The 19,759-nt window shown below is 44.5% G+C and overlaps 1 protein-coding gene across 14 annotated transcripts in view; it reads right to left on the bottom strand.

Annotated features, from left to right (window-relative positions):
• The window catches only part of syne1b (spectrin repeat containing, nuclear envelope 1b), a 75,436-nt gene that overhangs the window by 25,360 nt on the left and 30,317 nt on the right, over positions 1–19,759 (bottom strand). For 12 of the 14 annotated variants that reach the window (XM_078089696.1, XM_078089698.1, XM_078089692.1 and 9 more), the window contains 47 exons: positions 19,536–19,694; positions 19,015–19,197; positions 18,794–18,895; positions 18,453–18,656; positions 18,124–18,331; positions 17,697–17,809; positions 17,358–17,563; positions 17,129–17,278; positions 16,683–16,974; positions 16,422–16,594; positions 16,035–16,344; positions 15,595–15,759; positions 14,687–15,043; positions 14,449–14,585; positions 13,878–14,055; positions 13,276–13,458; positions 13,012–13,155; positions 12,362–12,517; positions 11,877–12,041; positions 11,617–11,789; positions 11,235–11,388; positions 10,954–11,094; positions 10,602–10,766; positions 10,141–10,458; positions 9,772–9,927; positions 9,465–9,635; positions 8,890–9,216; positions 8,635–8,787; positions 8,346–8,513; positions 8,022–8,198; positions 7,778–7,924; positions 7,565–7,690; positions 7,081–7,257; positions 6,605–6,870; positions 4,095–6,255; positions 3,376–3,713; positions 3,128–3,272; positions 2,822–3,040; positions 2,465–2,733; positions 2,188–2,353; positions 1,912–2,067; positions 1,649–1,801; positions 1,387–1,569; positions 1,123–1,260; positions 722–907; positions 435–557; positions 123–305 (listed from right to left, as the gene is read on the bottom strand). In XM_078089696.1, coding sequence (XP_077945822.1) covers positions 123–305; positions 435–557; positions 722–907; positions 1,123–1,260; positions 1,387–1,569; positions 1,649–1,801; positions 1,912–2,067; positions 2,188–2,353; positions 2,465–2,733; positions 2,822–3,040; positions 3,128–3,272; positions 3,376–3,713; positions 4,095–6,255; positions 6,605–6,870; positions 7,081–7,257; positions 7,565–7,690; positions 7,778–7,924; positions 8,022–8,198; positions 8,346–8,513; positions 8,635–8,787; positions 8,890–9,216; positions 9,465–9,635; positions 9,772–9,927; positions 10,141–10,458; positions 10,602–10,766; positions 10,954–11,094; positions 11,235–11,388; positions 11,617–11,789; positions 11,877–12,041; positions 12,362–12,517; positions 13,012–13,155; positions 13,276–13,458; positions 13,878–14,055; positions 14,449–14,585; positions 14,687–15,043; positions 15,595–15,759; positions 16,035–16,344; positions 16,422–16,594; positions 16,683–16,974; positions 17,129–17,278; positions 17,358–17,563; positions 17,697–17,809; positions 18,124–18,331; positions 18,453–18,656; positions 18,794–18,895; positions 19,015–19,197; positions 19,536–19,694 — 10,824 coding nt within the window. The remainder of the gene's footprint in view (positions 1–122; positions 306–434; positions 558–721; positions 908–1,122; positions 1,261–1,386; positions 1,570–1,648; positions 1,802–1,911; positions 2,068–2,187; positions 2,354–2,464; positions 2,734–2,821; positions 3,041–3,127; positions 3,273–3,375; positions 3,714–4,094; positions 6,256–6,604; positions 6,871–7,080; positions 7,258–7,564; positions 7,691–7,777; positions 7,925–8,021; positions 8,199–8,345; positions 8,514–8,634; positions 8,788–8,889; positions 9,217–9,464; positions 9,636–9,771; positions 9,928–10,140; positions 10,459–10,601; positions 10,767–10,953; positions 11,095–11,234; positions 11,389–11,616; positions 11,790–11,876; positions 12,042–12,361; positions 12,518–13,011; positions 13,156–13,275; positions 13,459–13,877; positions 14,056–14,448; positions 14,586–14,686; positions 15,044–15,594; positions 15,760–16,034; positions 16,345–16,421; positions 16,595–16,682; positions 16,975–17,128; positions 17,279–17,357; positions 17,564–17,696; positions 17,810–18,123; positions 18,332–18,452; positions 18,657–18,793; positions 18,896–19,014; positions 19,198–19,535; positions 19,695–19,759) is intronic. The other 2 variants (XM_078089702.1, XM_078089700.1) reach the window with 1 other exon arrangement.

Raw genomic sequence — 19,759 nt, 5'->3', positions numbered from 1 at the left:
GGTTCAATAAGTGTTCTTTTGTACAGGAAGAGTACACTTCTTATACTCAAGGATCAATATGACTGTATAATTATATTGCTCCTTCAGTTAGAGTAAAATGATCTTAAAGCCCCCTACTGTACCTGTAGGATGTTGCATTGCTGAATGGCCACGTGCTGCAACTGACTGGCTTCTTGCTGTAGACGCAGCGCTGTGCGACAGATGGCAAGGTTGGGCATCACTTCCTCCGGGACCCGCAGAGCACTCTGACATAGCTGCACGGCCTGAACCTGCTGCTTAAAACTCTCCATGTCTGCCAACAGACGCTGCAACAACGGGGAAAGTTCACATTGTAAGAAACTGGTAGCAGGCTTTATTGTGCAAAGTAAGCATCAAAGGTGCTTTCTGCTAAATTACAGGCCATATTATAGATTATGTCAACGTGGTGTGGTTACCTGTCTCTGAGCCAGCTGTTCTTTGAGGCTCTGGCGTGCTAACTCTGGTGAGGTCAGTGTGGCTTGGACCTGCTCCAGAGCAACATGTAAGGCCTTAACTTCGTACTCCAGGGCTTCCATACTCTGAGGACATGTAAAACACCAGTCAATTATACAGTTTATTTATCATTGTAAAGTATGAGATGCATGTATTTATGAAGGTAAATTCTACTTCTAACTACTAAGAGAAGGATATTTTGAAACGTTACAAACAAGTAATAGATGATATGTCTTTTTGTACTTGGTACCTTATCTGCATCCTCCAAGCTCTGCAGTCGTGTCTTGATGCATTGTTGAAGCTCCTCAGTTAGTCGACTAAGTTCACAAACTTGCTGGCTCTTGGACTCGACCTGCAGCACCTCAGAAAGAAGATCCACTTTCTCTGCCATTGATTCCAGGTCTCCATGGAGCTCCCGAGACTCCCGAAGGACAGCCTAAAGAACAGGGCGACAGGGGAGTAAATGTAAGGCCTGTGGGTAAGGGTTAGGGTTAGGGGTTAGGGTGTGTGGGTGGTCTGCTGCTGAGAAGAGGAGACAGTGCAGCTAAAACCATGTCCATCAATTATATTGATTTACATTTCTAAATAATGGAGCCTAATAACACAAAATGCTGTAGCTGTATATCACAATAGAAAGAACCCCCAACTTACCAGATACATTCGTATCTGCTCTTGCAGATGAACAGAGGAGTTCCAGATGATGTTTGCCCTCACCAGGCTTTTGGCTTTCTCTGACCACCTCACAATGAAGTCCAGCATCTCATCATACTCATCTAAATAGCAGACAGCCTGAGCAGCCGAGGCGAGAGAGACCAATCAAGCACAACACAAAGAATGCGCACCAGTGTATCTGGGGCACCTCTTCTGAATGTTGAAGCATAAAAACTTTTGTACAAGAGACCTGTGAATGCAAACCTTTTTGAGCCAGTTGTTCCTACAGTCTGCTACCCGGGTTGTTTGGTGATGCATCTCTGATAGCTTGCTGATGGCATCACTCAGCTGTTTGGCTAGCAGGGGGTTTCTGCGGGCAAATTCTTGAATAGCGGCATCCATATCTGAGAGGGCGCGACCGCAGCAGTCCAGCTCATCAGCCAGGCTCTGAAGAAACAACAAAAATCAGTTTGCAAGAAGAAACTGCACATTCACAATTGGTTGAAGTTGAAGTAAGCTGCCCCACCTTGACCTCTTCTTTGGCATGATCAACGTCAGGAGATTTTTCTTTGAATTTAGCTGAGATTGCTTTGAGTTTCTCAGAGATGCCGTGAATTCTAGAGCTGAAGTCCTCTTTTATTTCTCTGGTTTTCTGAATTTCTCTCTCTTTTGAAAGAACCTACAACAAATGTCAACAAATGCCACATGACATGAAATATATTGTTGACAAACAGCAAATAAAGAGAGCATTTTGAGTCTTGTTTGAAAGCTTTTTAAATGACACCGTACCTGATCCTCAATGGCACCCAATGCAAGTGAGACCTCAGCCAGCTGCATGGAGATTTCAGAAGGCAATATGGTGTAGAGGTCCAAATACTTGCTTTGTTGCTGCTCTGCTAGTTTATCCACATTCTGGCGATAAGTTATCACTTCTCCGTGTACAACCTAAACGCAAAAAAAACCCATGTAACCTTTCCTCAGAAATACTATAGTTGAGTAAAATTGTTCAGAAAATGAGATGAAGATAAGAAAGTTGATATTTATGTTTTTAGATAAGAGTTACACCTCAAGCTTCTGCAGCAGGGAATCAATGTCTGGTGTTGGATTAAGAAGAAGCTCCCTGGTCTCCTGGATCCAGGCTTTTACGACGCTAAGTTCCTTCTCCACTTCCTCTCTGTCCCTCAGTTCCTGAGCGGTCTGAGCCCGCTTGGTCCTGGATTGTGTCAGGAGGCTGGAAGCAAAGAGAAACATTTTAATCAAAACAATACCACAAATGTGATGTTACCTCCATACATAAGCTTTTGTTAAACGCAACAACAATCCAGGCTTAACTCTGCTCTACCTTTCCATCTGGTCTTGGACCGCTCTGATCCCCTTCAGGCTGGGCCGCTCATCCTGTTCCGTCGTTGGTGAAGGCACCTCCACATCGTGCAGCAGGCTGAGAGCGTACTGGCGCAGCAGTGTGAGGGAGGAGAGTTCTCTCTCCAAGTCTTGGCTCAGCAACTCATGCTGGTCCAACAGAGACTGCAAGGTCGCTTTTGAAGCCTTCTCCACAGCGCTGTCAGGGAAACGGCTTTGGAGCTCATCGGAGACAGCTCTCATCTTCACCATCTGTACGTAAAGGATTGTGAGAAGTTCAGCTTCTGGTACAAAAACATTTTCCATTCAAATATTGCGTGTCTGTCATCAGTCTTTGTACCTTCTCTCTAAAAGTTCTCCAATCCTGCGCTGTGTCCTCGAGTACTCGCTCTCGTCCCCGCGCCACGCTGCGTAGTCGCGTCCAGCGCTGCCACACAGTGGTCATGGAGCGACTGATGGTGGCTTTGCTGGCATCACTCCCCACCAGCTCAAGCTGGGCAGCTTGCTCCTCTAAACCACTCAGTTTCTCTTGGAAGCCATTCACCAGTGAGACAAGGGACTGAAATAGTGTAACATACAATTAAAACAGTTATAAAGCATTCATAAGGCCTACTAATTTTATTATGTAAAATTTGGCCTCTCATACCCGATGACTGCATAGCTTATCTTCAGCCTCTTGACTTGTGGCTGCCTTTGCAGTGGAAAATTCAGTCAGCTTCTTTTCAGCCTCATTCATGAGCTCAATGACAGTCTGCCTTGACTCCTGGTAAGACTTCCACTGGGTGACACAGCTGAGAAAAAAAAAATTCAATTGTATAAAATGCCATTATTGAAAAACCTTTGTGTAGCTCACAGTGTATTACACGTGCAAAGTCTCTCTTTTGTTTTCACTACCTCTGAAGGACATCTTGGTGACACTGGAGCTGATCTCGGACCTCCACGCCTCTTTGCTCGGCTGAGTCCACGCTCACGCGGAGCTGATCTTTAGCTGTGGGGTTGACCAGCTTCTCCAGCTGAGGCAGCAGGCCCTGCAGCTCCTCCAAGTGGACGAGGAACTCTTGCTCTGTGGCCATGATGTCCCCCTGCTGTCGAAGACATTCCTCATAGTTTTCCACATCCACACCCAGGCTAGCCTGCTGCAGGAAAGACACGGCATCCTCCAGCCATTCACAGGCCGACTGCATCCTGAAGTGGTACTTCTGGCACAACCCCAGGGCTTCCTCCAGAGTAATCTTTTGCAAAAGAAAGAAATTGCAAAAAAAGTGTTATATTCTATAAACAATGTTGTATTTATACATCTTTGTTTCATCAATATTTTCATAATTAGTCTTTTTTGTACATTTGCATGTACCTGTGTGCTAATCAATTACATTTTTCATGCATGAATGGAAATATCGACACAGCATAGAAAAACTGCTCTGTAGCATTTTTCATCTTTCAACAAAATCAATCTTAACAAGAAAAAAACGTTTCTACTATGGATTAAATTATTTTGTTGCTTCTTACCAAATGACAAATAAAATACTGTATATAGGCATTTAGGTAACTACACAAAACATCATTGCAGATTAAGCATTTCATTAAAATGATGCATGCACATGACATTGTCCCACCTGTTTGGAGCTTAGTGCTTTCTGAACATCGGCCTGCAGCTTTGCCATTTCTTCAAGGCTTGTATCTACGTGAGCTGGAACCAGCTCATTAGCGCTCACAAACTGCTGTTTCTCCCGGCTACTAAGAGCAGCCACTATTCTCAGTCTGGACTGTACTTCCTCCTGCATGATCTGCTGCTTTCTGATCTCCTCCTGCACCCTCTCCAGCCTCACATCCACAATCACGGCGCAGCCGAGGTCATCCCTGACCTGCTGCAGCCAGTCCAGGGTCCTTTTCATCTCCGTCTCAAAGTCTTTACTCTGGACAAACCTGTTCTCACACTCTTCAATCAGATCCCCGACTGCGGCCTGCAAAGATCGCAGCTCGTCTTGCCACAGAACCACCTGCTCCTTGGAGGCATCGTGGGCTGCTTGCTCCACGCGGGGTGCAAGAGTGTCCATCTGCTCCATGAGCCTTGACAAGTGAGAATTGGCACTCTGGAGGCTCCCTGCCAGAGCGTGGTAGTTCTTCAGCCTCTCCTCTGCTGACTGCGTCTCAGCGTTAACTTTCACCAGCTGCTCTTTCGTGGCCTTTAACTCGGAGTCAACCTGCATCGCCATGGCCTTGTGGTCCTCAAATGACTCCAAGGTGTCATCCAGATGCTCTACTTTCTGTTCAACCAACCTCTTTAGGCTGTTGTACAGGCTCACAAGTTGGGTCATTTCCTCCGGGCGCCATGGTTGACCGGTGCTACGGAAACCTTCTTTCTTCTGGTTCAGTTCACTCACAGCTAGGCCGAGGTTGCTCAGGTCTACTTGAATCGTTTTGTAATCGCTCTGCAAACTGACAACCTCTTCTGTTTGCAGCCCTACCGGCTGTGTGCCCAGATTATTGTACTGATCCTCGAGCTCCTTCAGGGCTTTATGAGTCACGTCTATGAAAGAAGTGTACTCATTCCTGGTGAGAATGGCCTGCTGAATTTTCTCCTGTTTTTCTTTGGCTAATGCTAATATGCTATTATATTGTTGGGGAAGCGTGTTGAGCTTTTCATCCAAATAGCAGTGGTCTACCTCATTCAGACTGGGCAATATTTCCTGGCCAGCTCTTTGTACAATTAAAAGAAGATTCTCATATTCAATGGCCTGCTCGACTATCTGTTGATACTTTCGTAACTGCGTTTCCAATTCAGCATCTCCAACCATCAGATTGATCTCCGGGAAGGTGACAATATCAGCTTGTTTTATCCATAGGCATATCTTCTCCAAGTCGGTCTTGAAATACTTTCTGGAAACAAGTACTTTTTCAAGCTCCTGAAGTTTCTGGCCGCATCTATGTAATGTTTTGTCGAAGATGTTTTGTAACTCCTGCAACTTTGTGAGAATCTCATTCTTCTCTTCCTCGCTGGCATCCCTCATCAGGTCCCTCCCCTGAGACCACAAGGAGGTCAGCTCGCTCTGATAGGCTTTCAGGCTGCTTTGGATGTTCCTACATGTTCTGACCTGCTTGGCCAGGTCATCAGGTAGCAAAGCGATGTACTCCTCAGCCTGAGCCTTCTTCTCGTTCTGCTGGACCCAGGTAATGGACTGGCTCACAGCCATCAGGAACTGTGTTCTCTCTGTGAAGGCCTTACTGAGATGCTTTCTGCGCTGCACAACCTTCACACTCAGAGATTCCACCTCGTATTGAGTGTCGACAATAAGCTGTTGGAGACGTTGCCTTTCACTGAGGCCCAGCCGGGCCAGCACCCTGTCGGCATCGGCCATGGCCTGTGCCAGCAGGAGCTGCTTGGCTTCCAACTCACTGCAGATGCTCAGGTGGTCAAACAGGAAACTCTGGGCCAGCTCAGGAGGAGGACTCATTTTCATGGCCTCGGACAGGGCAGGCTTCTGCTCCTCGGCCCAGTCCCGGGCCTCTTTCAGACGGGCCTCCACTTGACCCATATCTTCCAGGGTCATCACTGAGTCCTGGATTTTCCTTTCGATGAGGTTTTGCATCTGAGACCATCGCTGCTCAAAGTGGCTGATCTGCTCTTTTACCAGCTCCTTGTCATCCAAGTTCAAATGTTGGACGACTTTTTGTTTCTGTTCCTTAAGGTCCTCAAGAGTGCCTTTTTGTTCTTCCAGAGTCACCGCGAGCTTCCGTAATGCCTCCAAATGCTGGGATGAGCTTTCAGCATCCGTTCTTTAAGACAAAAAAGATAACACATTAGGATATGACAATGTAAGGAGTACACTTTTTTATCCTGAGAACATACATTCAACTATATTTAAACAAAGCATATTTCAAATTTGTGCACACAGCCCCCCTGTTACATTATGTTATCTTCCAAGTATATATTTCTGCTCTGAAGATGAAGACCAATGAGCAGCCTCGACGCATACCACTGTATGTTGTCAATTCTGTCTCCATGTTTGCAAGCATTTGATAAATGTCCTATTTAATGATTTTACACCGGTGTTGAGTGACCCAATCAGGAGATTATTAGACCACAGCATGATTACTCAATTTGATGTATACTTGATGTGCACACCTGGCCAGGTTGTCCCACTCTTTGGACATCTGTTCAAACAGCGCCTCTACTGCAGTGATGCAGTCATGGTATTCCTTAGACCTCTGCAGGTCTTCCTGTCTCTGGATCTGCAGCTTGTTGGCCTGGTGACAGAGCTCAAGCCATGAATGGCCTAGACGGTCAAGTTCAGCATGTTCTGGAGAGTCCTGGCCACCAGTCAATCTGCTCACAGTCTCCGTCATCTTGGTCAGGATGCTCTGTTTAGACTGAAGGTGCTGGCTGCATTCCTGTGTGGCAGTATACAGGATGTTAACCCTAAATACATCCAAACAAGATCTATATTTAATCCCTACACAACAGACAAAATGTTGTATGAGAAAATAATAACAAAATAACCACCACTATAATTTTTGGAATGACTGTACAGTTGAGGAAAAGACAATTAAGAATTTCTCTCTGTGTGTCTCTCTCTGAGTCACTCTGATACTGATTCCTACCTTGGCTTGACACAGCATGTTTAGAGCTATCTTGGTCTCCAACTCTGCGGGCCTTCTGGAGAGGCTGAGGAGCTGTTGCTCCATGTCCTGGAACAGGCTGGTCAGATCTTGCTTCTGTTCCTTGATCTCCCTCCAGCCCTCTGAGAGCTCCTTTGCACTGGACATCCTTTCCTCTATCTGCAAATACATATTTACGCCATCCTACAGTCAATATTGGCAGAATGCCCTTGTATATAACAAGAAACACAACATTCTGTGCCACTCATGTTATACTGTCACATACATTGAACAATTACAATCGCATTGCATGTCATGCTGCTTGTTTATTACTGACTGTAATATGTACACAAAATATTATGTCTTGAATCCATCAATCCTTGGACTGGATACCAGAATTTCTCAATCGAGAACATCATATTAAAATCATTTTTTGGATGCAGTAATTATTTTAGATACAATAGATAAAGAACTAACAATTACTGACCGTGAGTTTGACGTGCTGGATCTGAGCAGCGGTTACTCTCACAGCATCATCAGACAGGTCACACACAGAGCACACAAGGTCCAGGTAAGTGCTGGCCTGCTCCTGAAGGGCCCTGTAGTGCTTCACCTGTGTTTTCAAAAGCATTAAATAAAATAAATCAGCAAAAAATGACTTATCTCAACCATTGCTTTCCAAAAGTGGAAAACATCGCACCTGCTTTAGTGCTTCCTGTAGACCCGACGGCCCCTGATCGTTGAGCGGAAGCTCCTCCTCCACTGTGGAGAGCCAGGCCTGGCTCTGCTGCAGAGTGTCTTGGTGGTTAACGTGTTTCTGCAGCTCCCGGTCCAGACTCTGATACACCTGTTAAACGAGGTGAGGTAAGAACTTAAATAACCTTTTTCGTACGGTGTTATCATCAAATGGAGAAGTTTCCTCGTTGTTGTCTTGTATTACTTACACGCTGGGCCGTGCTGCAAATGGCAGAGTAGCTATCTCTGGTTCCTTGTTGGTGAGCCTGGACCTGTTGACTAATCTTAGCTTGAACTTGGTCTGAACAGCTGCCTATGAGACCTTCTCCTTTCTGCTTCAGGCTGGTGAGGCGCTCCTCAAAACTGGCAATCTCCTCCATTATTGCCTGAAAAAAAGGTTTGTTTCAAAACTAGTTTCACCAAAATAAATCATGTAATTGTTAACCACATAGTATTTGAGGTAAGTAGTAGTGTCAAGAACACAACACATTTGACAGTAAAAATATTTCTTAGGACAGTGTGATTATGGGCACCTTGTGTCGGGCAAGTTGCTGAGTTGACATCTCCATACCGCTGGTCTGCATGGAGTCTGAGGAGACCAACCTACTGGACATCTGTAAGAGCCACTTCTCAACCTCTTGCAATTCACTGTTGTAGTCCTCGTGCTCCTTTACCCACTCCACAAGGTTTTGGACTTGTGTCTAAAACACAACACATGGCAAACCGCAGATATTCAAGTTACTGTATGACAGATAATCGTTCACAGATCAAAACACATTATTAAATCAAATATGTGAATTCTGAACCTTATAGTGTCTATACCTTAACCGCTAAACAGAGATCATGGTAGTCAGCCTGCATCTTTTTCATGTTGTTACTTATAGTGGGGTCATGGACTGTGTCGAGCAAGGCCTCTCCTTTCTCAAAGACAGATTTCACTGCTGATTCATGAGACTGCACTGTCTGCTGGATGGTCTGCAGATATAAAAAAAGAATAAATAAAACAGATTAACGAATTCTGTTCTCACAATAATTCCACAATGACAAGAAATCAATGAATAGTGAGTGTCAAGTTACCTTGTACTTTGCTAGCTGAGCCTTCTTCTGGTAGAGTTCAGCTTTAGGCTCCACACTTGATGCTAAAAGGTTCTTGGTCTCCATCATCCACTGGGCCTGGGACTTGTATTTATCCATAAAGTCTTTTGACAGTGAGATGCATTTCTCAAGGGCACTATGCTGTGTTCGCAGAGCTTCCATCAGCTCCTTTAGTTGGAAGAGGCGGCTGTCCACCTCTTCTTTCAGTTGCTCTGCCTCAGGCTCCTCTAAGAATACCATTGCTCTCTCTGTCTTTTCTCTCATCGTCTTCAGGTAAGAATGACCCTGCTCCATGTCTGCCTGAAGAGCCTGAAACGTACATTGGATGGTGTTTTTACACAAATACCATATCTTCTTTGAGTCTGACAGTAGTGCTCCAACTTGTATTAGTGCATTTTTGATGGCATTTAAACATGCAACATAATATATACATTTGTAATAAACATGTATGGTTTGTAGTTGGTGCACTTACATGTTTGCATTGCAATTCAGTGAATGGTCTTTACAAAGGAGTCAATAATGTACAGAAGGCATCTATTCTATGTTAGAGAGAGTACCTCCAGTTTTTTCATCTTTCTGTCCATGGCAAAGCGGTCCACTACATCGACACTGATAACCACAGTGCTGAAGTTATTCTGACCTGCGCTGAGCCAGTCTGAGAAGGTGTTGAAGACACACCGTGCCTCTTCAATGACAGACACCTCCTCCTGGAGCTGTTTGATTGTCTCCTGCAATGTGGGGAGAAAACCAACAAAGATTTCAACTGGAAGTATGAGTGCTACTGGTTAAAGGAACCATTTCAAATGCATCAAACCATCAACGCTTAAATATCAGAAAACATAGTGGTACTATGTGCTTTGTTACCAGTAAATGCAGGAGCAGGATGTGGTAGCGGGCTGTAATTTGGGTAGCTCTGGAACTTATCCGGCTGCTGATATGGGTCTCATCCAGAACCTGCTGAGCCAAGAGACTGAGGCCCTCCATCTCCTCTTGATAAACCAGAACTTCTTCCTGCCAGCTCTGACCAAACATGGACCATTAGAGATGTTAAAACAATACTGAAGTTCCAATAAAATGATTTGTTCCAAAGTAAATTCAATTGTTGAAAGACACTTTCATTTGAAATGTAGTATTCTCACCTTAAGCAGCAATGAAAACAAATACATACTGTATTTATGCAGATTTAGGCAAAAACCTTTCTGTGTGCATAGCTTCTGTGCATGTAACACTAACCTTTATCAACTGAAGTTGAGCATCTTTGGTGGCGCGATCAGACCGCCTATGGCTACGCAGTTGTGCTTTGGTCTCCATGCCTTTTAGCCAGCTGTCTAGACGCTGAAACTTCTGCTCCATCTGCCGGAGTTTGGCCAGAGCGCTGTTGAGCTGAGCCCGGGTGTCGGCCAGCCGTCTCTGGTACAACCTCCACTCCTGCTGAAGGGTCTCCAGTGCTCGGTCTTCGATCTGAGGCAGGCCCCAGGGAGTAACCAGCTCCCGACTGACCAAAAGGGTGTTTAGCAAAGCCTGGCCCTCTGTGCAGTGCAGCTGCAGTTCCTATAGTTACACAGATGTAGTTCAGCACTTTCAGCTCTCACTTATAGATAATATATAAACTGAATAAAACTTACTTAAAACTATCATTTAATGTTCCATCTATTTCATGTATATTGAACTTTTCTAAGGGAGAAGTGTTTGACCTGTAGCTTTTGCAGAGTCTCTTCCAGCATGTCAACATCGCCCTCCAGTTGGGTGTAGCAGCCGAGCTTCTCTTGTTCTTGTTCCAGCCAGTCTTCAAATGCCTGGAGGTCTCGCTGATACTCATTGTGGGCTTTCACCAGCTCCTCTGCTTTTCCCACAGCCCTCTGAGTACACAATGAAGATAAGGGAGTCATAATGTGATAGCTAATTGATTGAAAATGTTCCTATTTTGTTGTTTTGTAGATTCTTTACTTTTTAGACTCTTTTAAAACAGCTACAAAATCTACATCAAATACTAAAGCCTAAATAAATATTTGAAGTAAGATTCACTGTTCACTCTGCTTTCATTACCATGGCATTGTCTTTCATAGTGCTATAGCGCTCTTGCAGGTCTTGGAGCTCCAGTTGAGTGACATAGTTCTCAATAGTGTCACTCTTTGCAGTGAGGGTGTCAAGCAGGGTGTTGTGGCTGAGCACTTCCTCCAACAGCAACTGAAACAACATAGCTTCATCTATCAATCAAATGCACTTTTGAAGTTTATTTCTGTTGTAGTTAAATGCCTCTTGTGACTTTACCTTGCACCGCTCATTTTATCTAATACGAGTAAGTATGACTAAGGAAATAGCAATACCTTGGCTTTGCTCAGATTAGCAGTTTTGTCTCTCATCTCTGGGTATTGTTTGTCAGTGGGGTCGAGACTCTCCTCCACACGCTCCACCCATGCCACAAACTGGAGAACATCCTCGTGGTAACTGGTCCACTGAGACAGGGAACCCTCCAGCTGACTGTCAATTTAAAAAATAGTATAAAAACGTCAGACGACAAGGCAGTTATTGCAGGAAATCGCAGCAGGCAAATATATGGACATAAAAAGTAGCAGCAGGATTAAGATGCATTATTCCCTTTCTGTTTAAAAGTTCAGAAAAGACTTGATGTTGGTGAGAAGCTACCAAAGGCTGATTGGAACACATTGTGTTGTTGATGTGCGTTGTCAATTGTGGCAGAGAAAGAACCTTTTGCATTGTATTGAGGCGGAGAGCAGATTATCCCAGGAATCCTTTAGGTCCTGTATTTGTTTTTGGAGTACAGGCACTCCTTCAGCTGAGGTGTTTCTCTGAACTGACTCTCCTTTTGTGATAAGCATCTTCAGCTGAATCTCCTTCTCCTGTCGAGCAGTCAGCAAGGCCTGGTGCGACAATGACACATTGCGCTTCTATGAAGGATATTCACAGGGTTTATTTTAATTCTGGAGACTACCGGTGATTTTTTGTACCTCCAGCTTGATCATCCTGCTGTCGAGAACATTTTTGTCAGCAGTGGGGGCGCAGTAGGTCTGCAGCATGTGACTAGTGTCAGCCACCCAGTTCTGCAGCTCCTTCAACCCTTGGGAGAAAAGCTGGTGCTCAGTGGCTATGCGCTCAATCCGTGATGCCTTCTCCTGCAGATTTGCAAAAAAAGCAAATTACAACAGTAGAAATTGAACCCGCAAAAACCTGATATTTTGACAAGCAGTGACTTTAGTGATGAATACAGATTTAGAATAAAATATATGAAGGAAATGTGCTTGAACATTCTCTGTTCAAGACTTAATAAAAGAGAGAAATTAGTGTTACATCATCCTGGGTTAGTACCTTCACTGTTTATCACTGTTAGATAATACTAAGTCACAGCTCGGTCCAGTCTAGTGCCTCTGTCTCTCTCCATCTCTACCCCCTGAAAAGCCCCCGTGCACCAGCAGATTGGAAGGCATTACTGTACCTTGGTCAGGTTGGTTAAAGCTAGGTACTGAGCAGAGAGCTGCGAGACACGGTGCACAAAACCCTTGCCGGCCGCGTGTTCATCCCACAGCAGCTGGGCCTTCTCTTTCAGCTTGTTCAGCTGAATCTCTTGAGAGGCTAACTCCTCAAGCACAGACTGGAAGAGCACAAGCAGGTTATCAAAGACGCATGCAAGCTGACACACAGATACAAGAAATTCAGACACAGACTGAAGGGTTAAAGATGGCAACGTGGCAAGAAGAAAAGGGAAAGAGACAATGGCCAATGCGATGGTGGTTGAGGCTCATGACGTGCAAGAGCTGCCTGACTGTTTTAAGCAATTAATAGATACTAAAAGCAAATATCTTTTAAATAAATATTCAATTATATGACACTGTGAAAAGAGCATCTGAGGGAAGCAAAGCAAAAATGGCGGCAATTCAAACAAGCAACTGGGAGTTAGTATGAGCTGTGGTCCCTGCTCCCTGAAAGAATAACAGCAATGCCAAAACACTGTAACATAGGTGCCATGGCAAGTTTCTGCAAATGACAGGAATAGTCGTGAAGGCACCTAAGCACTGAGTGGTTGTTGCGGTGGAACACTCATGGTCTTGAAATGAGGGGTGTTCCATGGGCAGTGGAAATGAGTACCTGCAGCTTGTGAAGCTCTTGCTTTTTGGCTGAGAGATCGTGAAGTCTTGTGCAGCTCTCGTGTACAGCCAGCTCTGTGGCATGCAGGCACTGCTGCAGAGGCTCGGCACTCGCCTCGAAATCTTTCATCTGAGACAGGACGTTCTAAAAAACCCAAAGACATTCGTGTGAAGACTACTAAGATGTTTCTTTGACTTAAAATGTATCACTATACCTTTTTCTGTATTGGCTGTTTTTGGTCAGAATGGACATTTATGGACTTACTTGTAAACTTGTCTCTCTGTTGTGCAGACTTGTCATCATATTTTTCCAGTCCTCTCTGGCCATGTTCATTTTAGCCCGAACAGCATCGACTTTGTCTTTGGCTGCGTTGCTACAGGCAAGCTCACCATTCACCACCACTGCATTGAGCTTTGACTGGCCTTGATCTCGGTCAGTTAAAAACTCCTGAAGAGAGAAACAGAGGTGAGATCCTTACACAAGCAGGTAGTAAAACTCTTAGTTTGGCGGTGCGGCTCTGCTCAGATGGTGTTCTGGACTAAGCTGTGTTTGACCTACTGTTCTTGAGCTAACTACCTTTTTAAAATCTATCGATGGGGGAAAACACTGGGGATCTGGAAGAGTGACATTTCAAATCAGTAGTGTAGCAGTGAAGCTGCAGAGCTCAGCCGCATTGTTAATAGTGATGAACATGAATGTATAGGACATGAAATTCTTATTTAATTCTTTAATAACAAACTACAGACAAGTCTTAGCATTTTAAAAAACCCCAGTGTTGATTCTGATCAGTGCTTATCAAACCTGTAGTTCTGGCAGCTTAAGTGTTTGAATGTTTCAGCAATATTTGACTTTGACTTTGAAGTTACCTGAATCTTCTGCAAGCCAGATGAGGCCTCATTAATATTTTGAGGTACGTCGAAGCACTTGGCCGTACTGATCTTGGCATTGACCAACCATTTCTGGAACTCTCTGAAGACTGAGCGGAAGCCTTGTTCCAGCAGCTTTTCTTTGCTCTGGCACTCCTTGGACGCTTGGAGACTCAGACTAGAAACAAGCCGCGTGCCGTTGTTAATCATCTTGTGTACTTAGCTACATCGCATGTAAAACATTTCTTATGTATATGCCACTTATTCTAAATAAGGTGGACCAATAATTAAAACATATCATGCCATGTCCAATACAACGCCATTCACAAAATACAACCTAAAATATTTTATAGGAAGATATTCTTCCTATAAAATATCCTGTATAAAATATCCTATATCCTATATATTATTCTAGGAGGAACTGATTATTTAATAAAGACACTATTTACAGTGGGTCAACACAATTGGTTCAGATCCTGTGTAATTATATAAACCTATAAGATTTGTGTGTAAATGTTTATGTCCCGACAGTTTTTAGCTAAAAGCCAGGACACTGTGACACCTTTCTCACCTGTTGTATTCCTTAATGAGAGCAGACACTCTCTCAGATTGTGTACCCATGTCTCTGGAGAAACGGCACAGATCATTGAGTTGAGTCTTCAGACTCTCAGACGCAGGCTCAGCTTTGACAAGTTCCTCTAGAGTTTCCTGAAAAAAAAAAAAAACCTGTGATGAACACCCGCGGATATTTACCAACATTCCAATTATTAGCAGCTCATTAAGGAACCAAAAACTGAGGCGAGACCTACCTTGGCTATCTGCCAGCCTTTAACAGCATCCGCCCCTTCATTTCGTCTCTCTGCTTGAGCCAACCACAGACGCCAGTCCTTAAGCTGACGGCTGAAGTCGTGTAAGTCCTGCTCCAGCTGTGCAGACAGGCTGCTGAACTCTTGCTCGGAGCTGGCTATCTGGGAGAGGGCAGTCTCCAGACTAGCCCGCGTCTGCAGCGCTCCGCGTTCCCACTGGTCCCACGATGAAAGGAGGGCTGCTTCCTCTCGCTCCATCGCCTCATAGCCCCCCGAGCCAGTGTGGTCTCTTGACACTGCGCCGCACCGCTGAACCCGGTTCAGCCTCTCCCGGCCTCGCTGCTTAGAGTCAAGCAACTCCTGGGAGAGGGAAAAAGGAATTATAACTGTCACCTTTATCATGTAAAAAAGTAAGTGCAAGAAACTTCTAAGTAGGAATTGTATCCCTAAAGTGACAAAGTTTACATGTGTTTGCTTGGACACAGCCACTTTAGAAATCCTCATAACTGACAGTCACCTTTGCAAAGGAATATAGTACCAGGCAACATTTGGACTGACACCATTCCTTTCTAATCATACTATAGGTCTCAATCTCAGAAAATCAAATCATCATACATAAATTATGCTCGCAAGCCCTGGCCTGTGAACAAAACACGCCGTTGATATTTTTCAGTGGTTCTGCTTCAAAGGTCAGGAGCTCAATGCCGCAGGAAGACCTTTGAGTCAAGCTGCTAATACACTGAGAGGAGCCAGCAGACCTGGTTTGAACACCCAGTAAAGATGCCTCCAGGGAGCCTGCTTGTGGGGGGGGTCTGGGATAACACACTTGAGTATTTAGAGGTTACGATTCTTTCAGTTGGAGGTGACCAGGAGCCAAAGAAACATGTTTCTTTTCATCTTGAAGTCCTCACCTGCACCTTGGAGAGTTTTCTTTTAATGGAGATTGAGTCTCCTGACAGGTCTGACCAGCGCTGGAGTTCCTCTTTTGCTGAAATCAGCCAGTCGTTGAAGTCTCTCACAGAATCAACATACTGCTCGTGCTCGGACACAATACTTTGCATGGACTGGACTTTACCCTTTGTGGAACAAAAAGAAAGTGTAAATTACTACCAGACAAAAAACATATGATGAATGTGCCAAGTAATATTTTATATTTCTGCAGGCAAAAGTTGGATGCCAGTCAAGACCCTAAAAATCAATTTAATATACTAAAATTCTAATAACAATTTGTCTCTATACCAGATGCAGTTTGTTTTTGGATATTCCTGTTTTTGTCACCCTGAATAAATCATCTAGGATTTAGCAACTATTTGGAAGTACCAGTATGTATCTAAGCCTGTATTTACATCACCTTGACAACGGCTGAAATGTCAGCAAAGTGTGCAGTGAGCTCCGCCCTCGACTCTGGTCCAAATGCCTGGTCTCCAGTTTTTTCGTGCATCTCCACTGCCTTGTCTGTCAGGCGTGAAAGTGCCGCCGCATGAGCCTCCACATCAGCCTGGATGGCCCTGAGGCGCTCAAGCAAAGCTGACTTCTCTTTGAGGCCCGGCTGCTGAGGCAGAGTCATCCCCACCTCCTGCTCCACTGACTCCATCCACTGCTGCACCTGGCTCTTACTCTCCTGAAAGCTGCTCCACTGGGCTACTGTCCACTCCAGACGACTATGGAGAATATCAAGTATTACCACAGTGTCATCAGTCCTCAGCCAACCCGGCGCAGAAGAAGACAGATTCCCTACCTGTGGCAACTCATGGAGGTCATCAACATGTTGGCCCAAGCATCCTTAAGGCTCTGTAGCTGTGCACAAATGGCCTCCTGTCCCTCCATTCCGTTGTGCTTCAGGACCTGTTCTCCTTTTCCTACAGTCATGTTGAGCTTCACCTCACCTTCGCCCTTCATTAGCAGGATATCCTGCATGTATAAAAAATAGCACGTTTTAAAATGTGCCCAGAAAACACTGTATTCCAAAGCACAATAACTCAGGTAGATATTTACTGACCTGAACAAGACTTAGTCTTTTCTCGAGAGTCTCTTTATTGCCAACTGTGCTGTTGAGTGAAGCCAAGCGCTCCTGGACGCTGTGAAGCCACGTCCAGGTAGTCTGCAACGTATCTTCAAACGCTTGCTGCTCCTGTAAAGTTAGCTGGCAGCTGCGCAGCCTCTCTCTCACGCGCCTCAGTAAGGCCTGGTGCTGTGACTGCAGCTGTGCTGACACCCTGGTCTCACTGCCATCGCCTCGCCCGCCTTCATTCAGCGCCTGGCCCTCCTGACCTAGACGTTCGAACGAATCCCTGCATGGAAGGAAGTAAATGTTTAAATAAGCTAGAAAGAGTAATTAGATGTTTGATAGTACTAGATGTTTGGTGACACTGGTGGGAAAATGATGTGTGTTGATGTGTGTATTTTCTTTTCATAGTAAGTGCAGACTTTGAGCAGATTCAGCACCTTTCTTTGAGCACTTCCTGCTGGTATTCCTCCACTTGCTCAAGCGCAGCTTTTTCAGGACCACATTGCTTGGCTTCAGGCATGTCTGTGGACATCCTCTTTTCCATGTGCTCCAACCACCATCGGAGCTTCTTAAGGCGACCTTCAAACCTAAGAATTTACAAGGCAATACTGAATAACCGTTTGGGATAACATAGTGCTTGATAGCACTTCTTTAGTAGTCTTTTACCCCTTCATGAGCGATGCACTGTCTTCCAAAATCTGTTGGTTTTGTCTGCACTGCTCCACAAAGCTGTCCCAGTCCTGCTGAATGGAGGAGAGGTGCTGCTGGACTTGCCCAGCGCTGGCTTTGGGAAGATGGAGTAGGAGTTTCTCTCCTTCCTCACAGACCTGAGTGAGTCGTACCTCACCCTCCTCCACACGGTCCATGGCGCCCTGCCAGATAACCCACATCTCTTTAGCTTTGTTTTTGTAACTCATTTTTTTTGGGCTATTCATTCATTGTTCACATTTCCTATTAAATATTTTAATTAAATGAATAGCAATTCCTTTGGGCTGTCACTTTTACCTTCAGTTTCTGTAGTTTACGTTCGACAATTTGAGTGTCTCCAGACCTGTCAGAGCACTCTTTTACAATCTCCCTCTGTTCTGAAAGCCAGCGATGGAACTCCTGAACTAGATCTGAAGGGGCAGAGAGGAAGGAAGATAAATATCTGGTGTGATTCACACAGAAGCTGAATACAATCAAGCTATTTCTTCCTAAAACACTCCTTGACCACCACTGTATATGAGAGATAGCTTTCCATTAAAAAACAATAATTTAATATGTTAAATAATATTGGAGGCTACTGACATAGTCATAAAAACAGGTCATGTTCTGTGCTGTTTTGACATGTTTGGAACCTCTGTATTACGATTGTGTGGCACGTAAGCAAGCGCACCAAGTGGCTACTTAGTAAAGCTACAGATTTCATTGAGCTTTTTGGATTTCTCACCATTGAATTGCTGCTGAAGGCAGTTCTGCAGAGATGCCAGCGTCCTGGCAGAAAGCTGGTTCACAGACTCATAAGTCTTGATGAGGTCAGTGAGAGCTGAACCCAGACCAGCCAGCTCCTCAGAGGGATATTTTCGACAGAGTGTGTTGAGGCTCTCCCTCGTGGAGTCAATGCTCCCCTGCTGATTTTGCAGCTCTTTCTGAAGGTCCTTTAAAACACATTTAGAAATGTTAATTTGTTTTTCCTCCATAAGTCTCATGATGGGATCCGTAAGAGAAAAAGGCTGCCTATATGAAACGCCGACAATATCATAGTTATTGAGGCTGCACCTTCACTCTGCAGATGTCCTCAGGATCTGATCCAGTTGGTGAAGAAACAAGAGAATCCTCCATACTTTTGAGCCATGCAGACATCTGGGAGATGTAATCCTCCAGCTGTGTCTTCTGAGAAGTGAAGTCCATGAGGTTTCCCCCGGCCTGCTCGTGCAGCTTCTGAACAGTGCTAATCTTTTTACGAAGGTCATTCTCCAATACCTGATGAATGCATAATAAAAGCTTGTGGTTTAGGAATATTTATAATGAAGAGGAGGACCTGCTTCTTATAATTTTCCAATTGGGAGATTCTGTATAACTAGAAAACAAAACAAATATTATTAAATAATCTTTAGTACCTGTAATTTAGCGGGTGTCTCTTGACTTTGATTGAACTTCTTTAGCTCTGATACTTTGCTCTGCAAGGTTTCAAGTCTCTTCTCCTTCTCGAGCATTTCCGCCTGTGGATGTGTGAAAAGCATGTATGTCTTTGGTGCATCAACATTCGCTTTGTGTTTTCTAAAAAAAGGTACCCAGTAGATTAAACTTATTATAACCAGGTTTTATGAAGAGATCATACCTGTAAAATGGAGAGCCTGGCCGACACCTTCTGACTGTCATTGAGGTTGTTCAGGCTCTCGTTTAGTTCAATCACACAGCTGCTTGCCCAGATCTCAGTGTCCTCGCTGATTTTACGTACATCCTCCCACAGTGTCAGACTCTGGTTCAGGTGATCAATGTTATCATCTATCTTCTCCGACACCTGACAAGTAGATGCAATCACACATGTTTAAGTCACGGAAGCAAACTTAATAGAGTGGACTTAAATTATGTCCTTCAACAGCTTCCATGTTTTACATTAGGTTGCAATGCTGGTGAAACATAACACAAGTCACAAAGCTCTAGAGAATTGTGTTTGGTTGTACATATGAGGCCTGCCAAAGAATCCCATATGAAAACAAACTGAGCAATGGATTGATCCTTTGACCAAGTAGCCAATGCCTAGCTTACGCCTTTGTGCCATAGCCCTCCACTATTATACACCAACTGTTAAAAGCACATAAATGATGCAGCAAATCAAATTACTGAGGTCAGACTCACATCCAGCCACTGGTCAACAAGGGTCTCCATGTCCTTTTTCATCATCTCAGCGTGGAACTCAGGAACTTTCTTCAGTTCAATCACCAGTTGTTTTCCTTTACTGGAAAACTGGTCCAGTTCATGTTGCTTGCTAGCTATCTCCACCTTTACTGCCTCGTGCTACAAAGGGGGAAGGTACGGCACATTTTTTAAGTGTCAGGACCAATGATAAATATGAAACCATT

Source organism: Gasterosteus aculeatus, chromosome 15 (assembly GCF_964276395.1).
Source record: "Gasterosteus aculeatus chromosome 15, fGasAcu3.hap1.1, whole genome shotgun sequence".
Taxonomy (NCBI): Eukaryota; Metazoa; Chordata; class Actinopteri; order Perciformes; family Gasterosteidae; genus Gasterosteus; species Gasterosteus aculeatus.
Note: the sequence above shows the minus strand (reverse complement) of the source record. Positions and strands in the feature narration are given on the sequence as shown.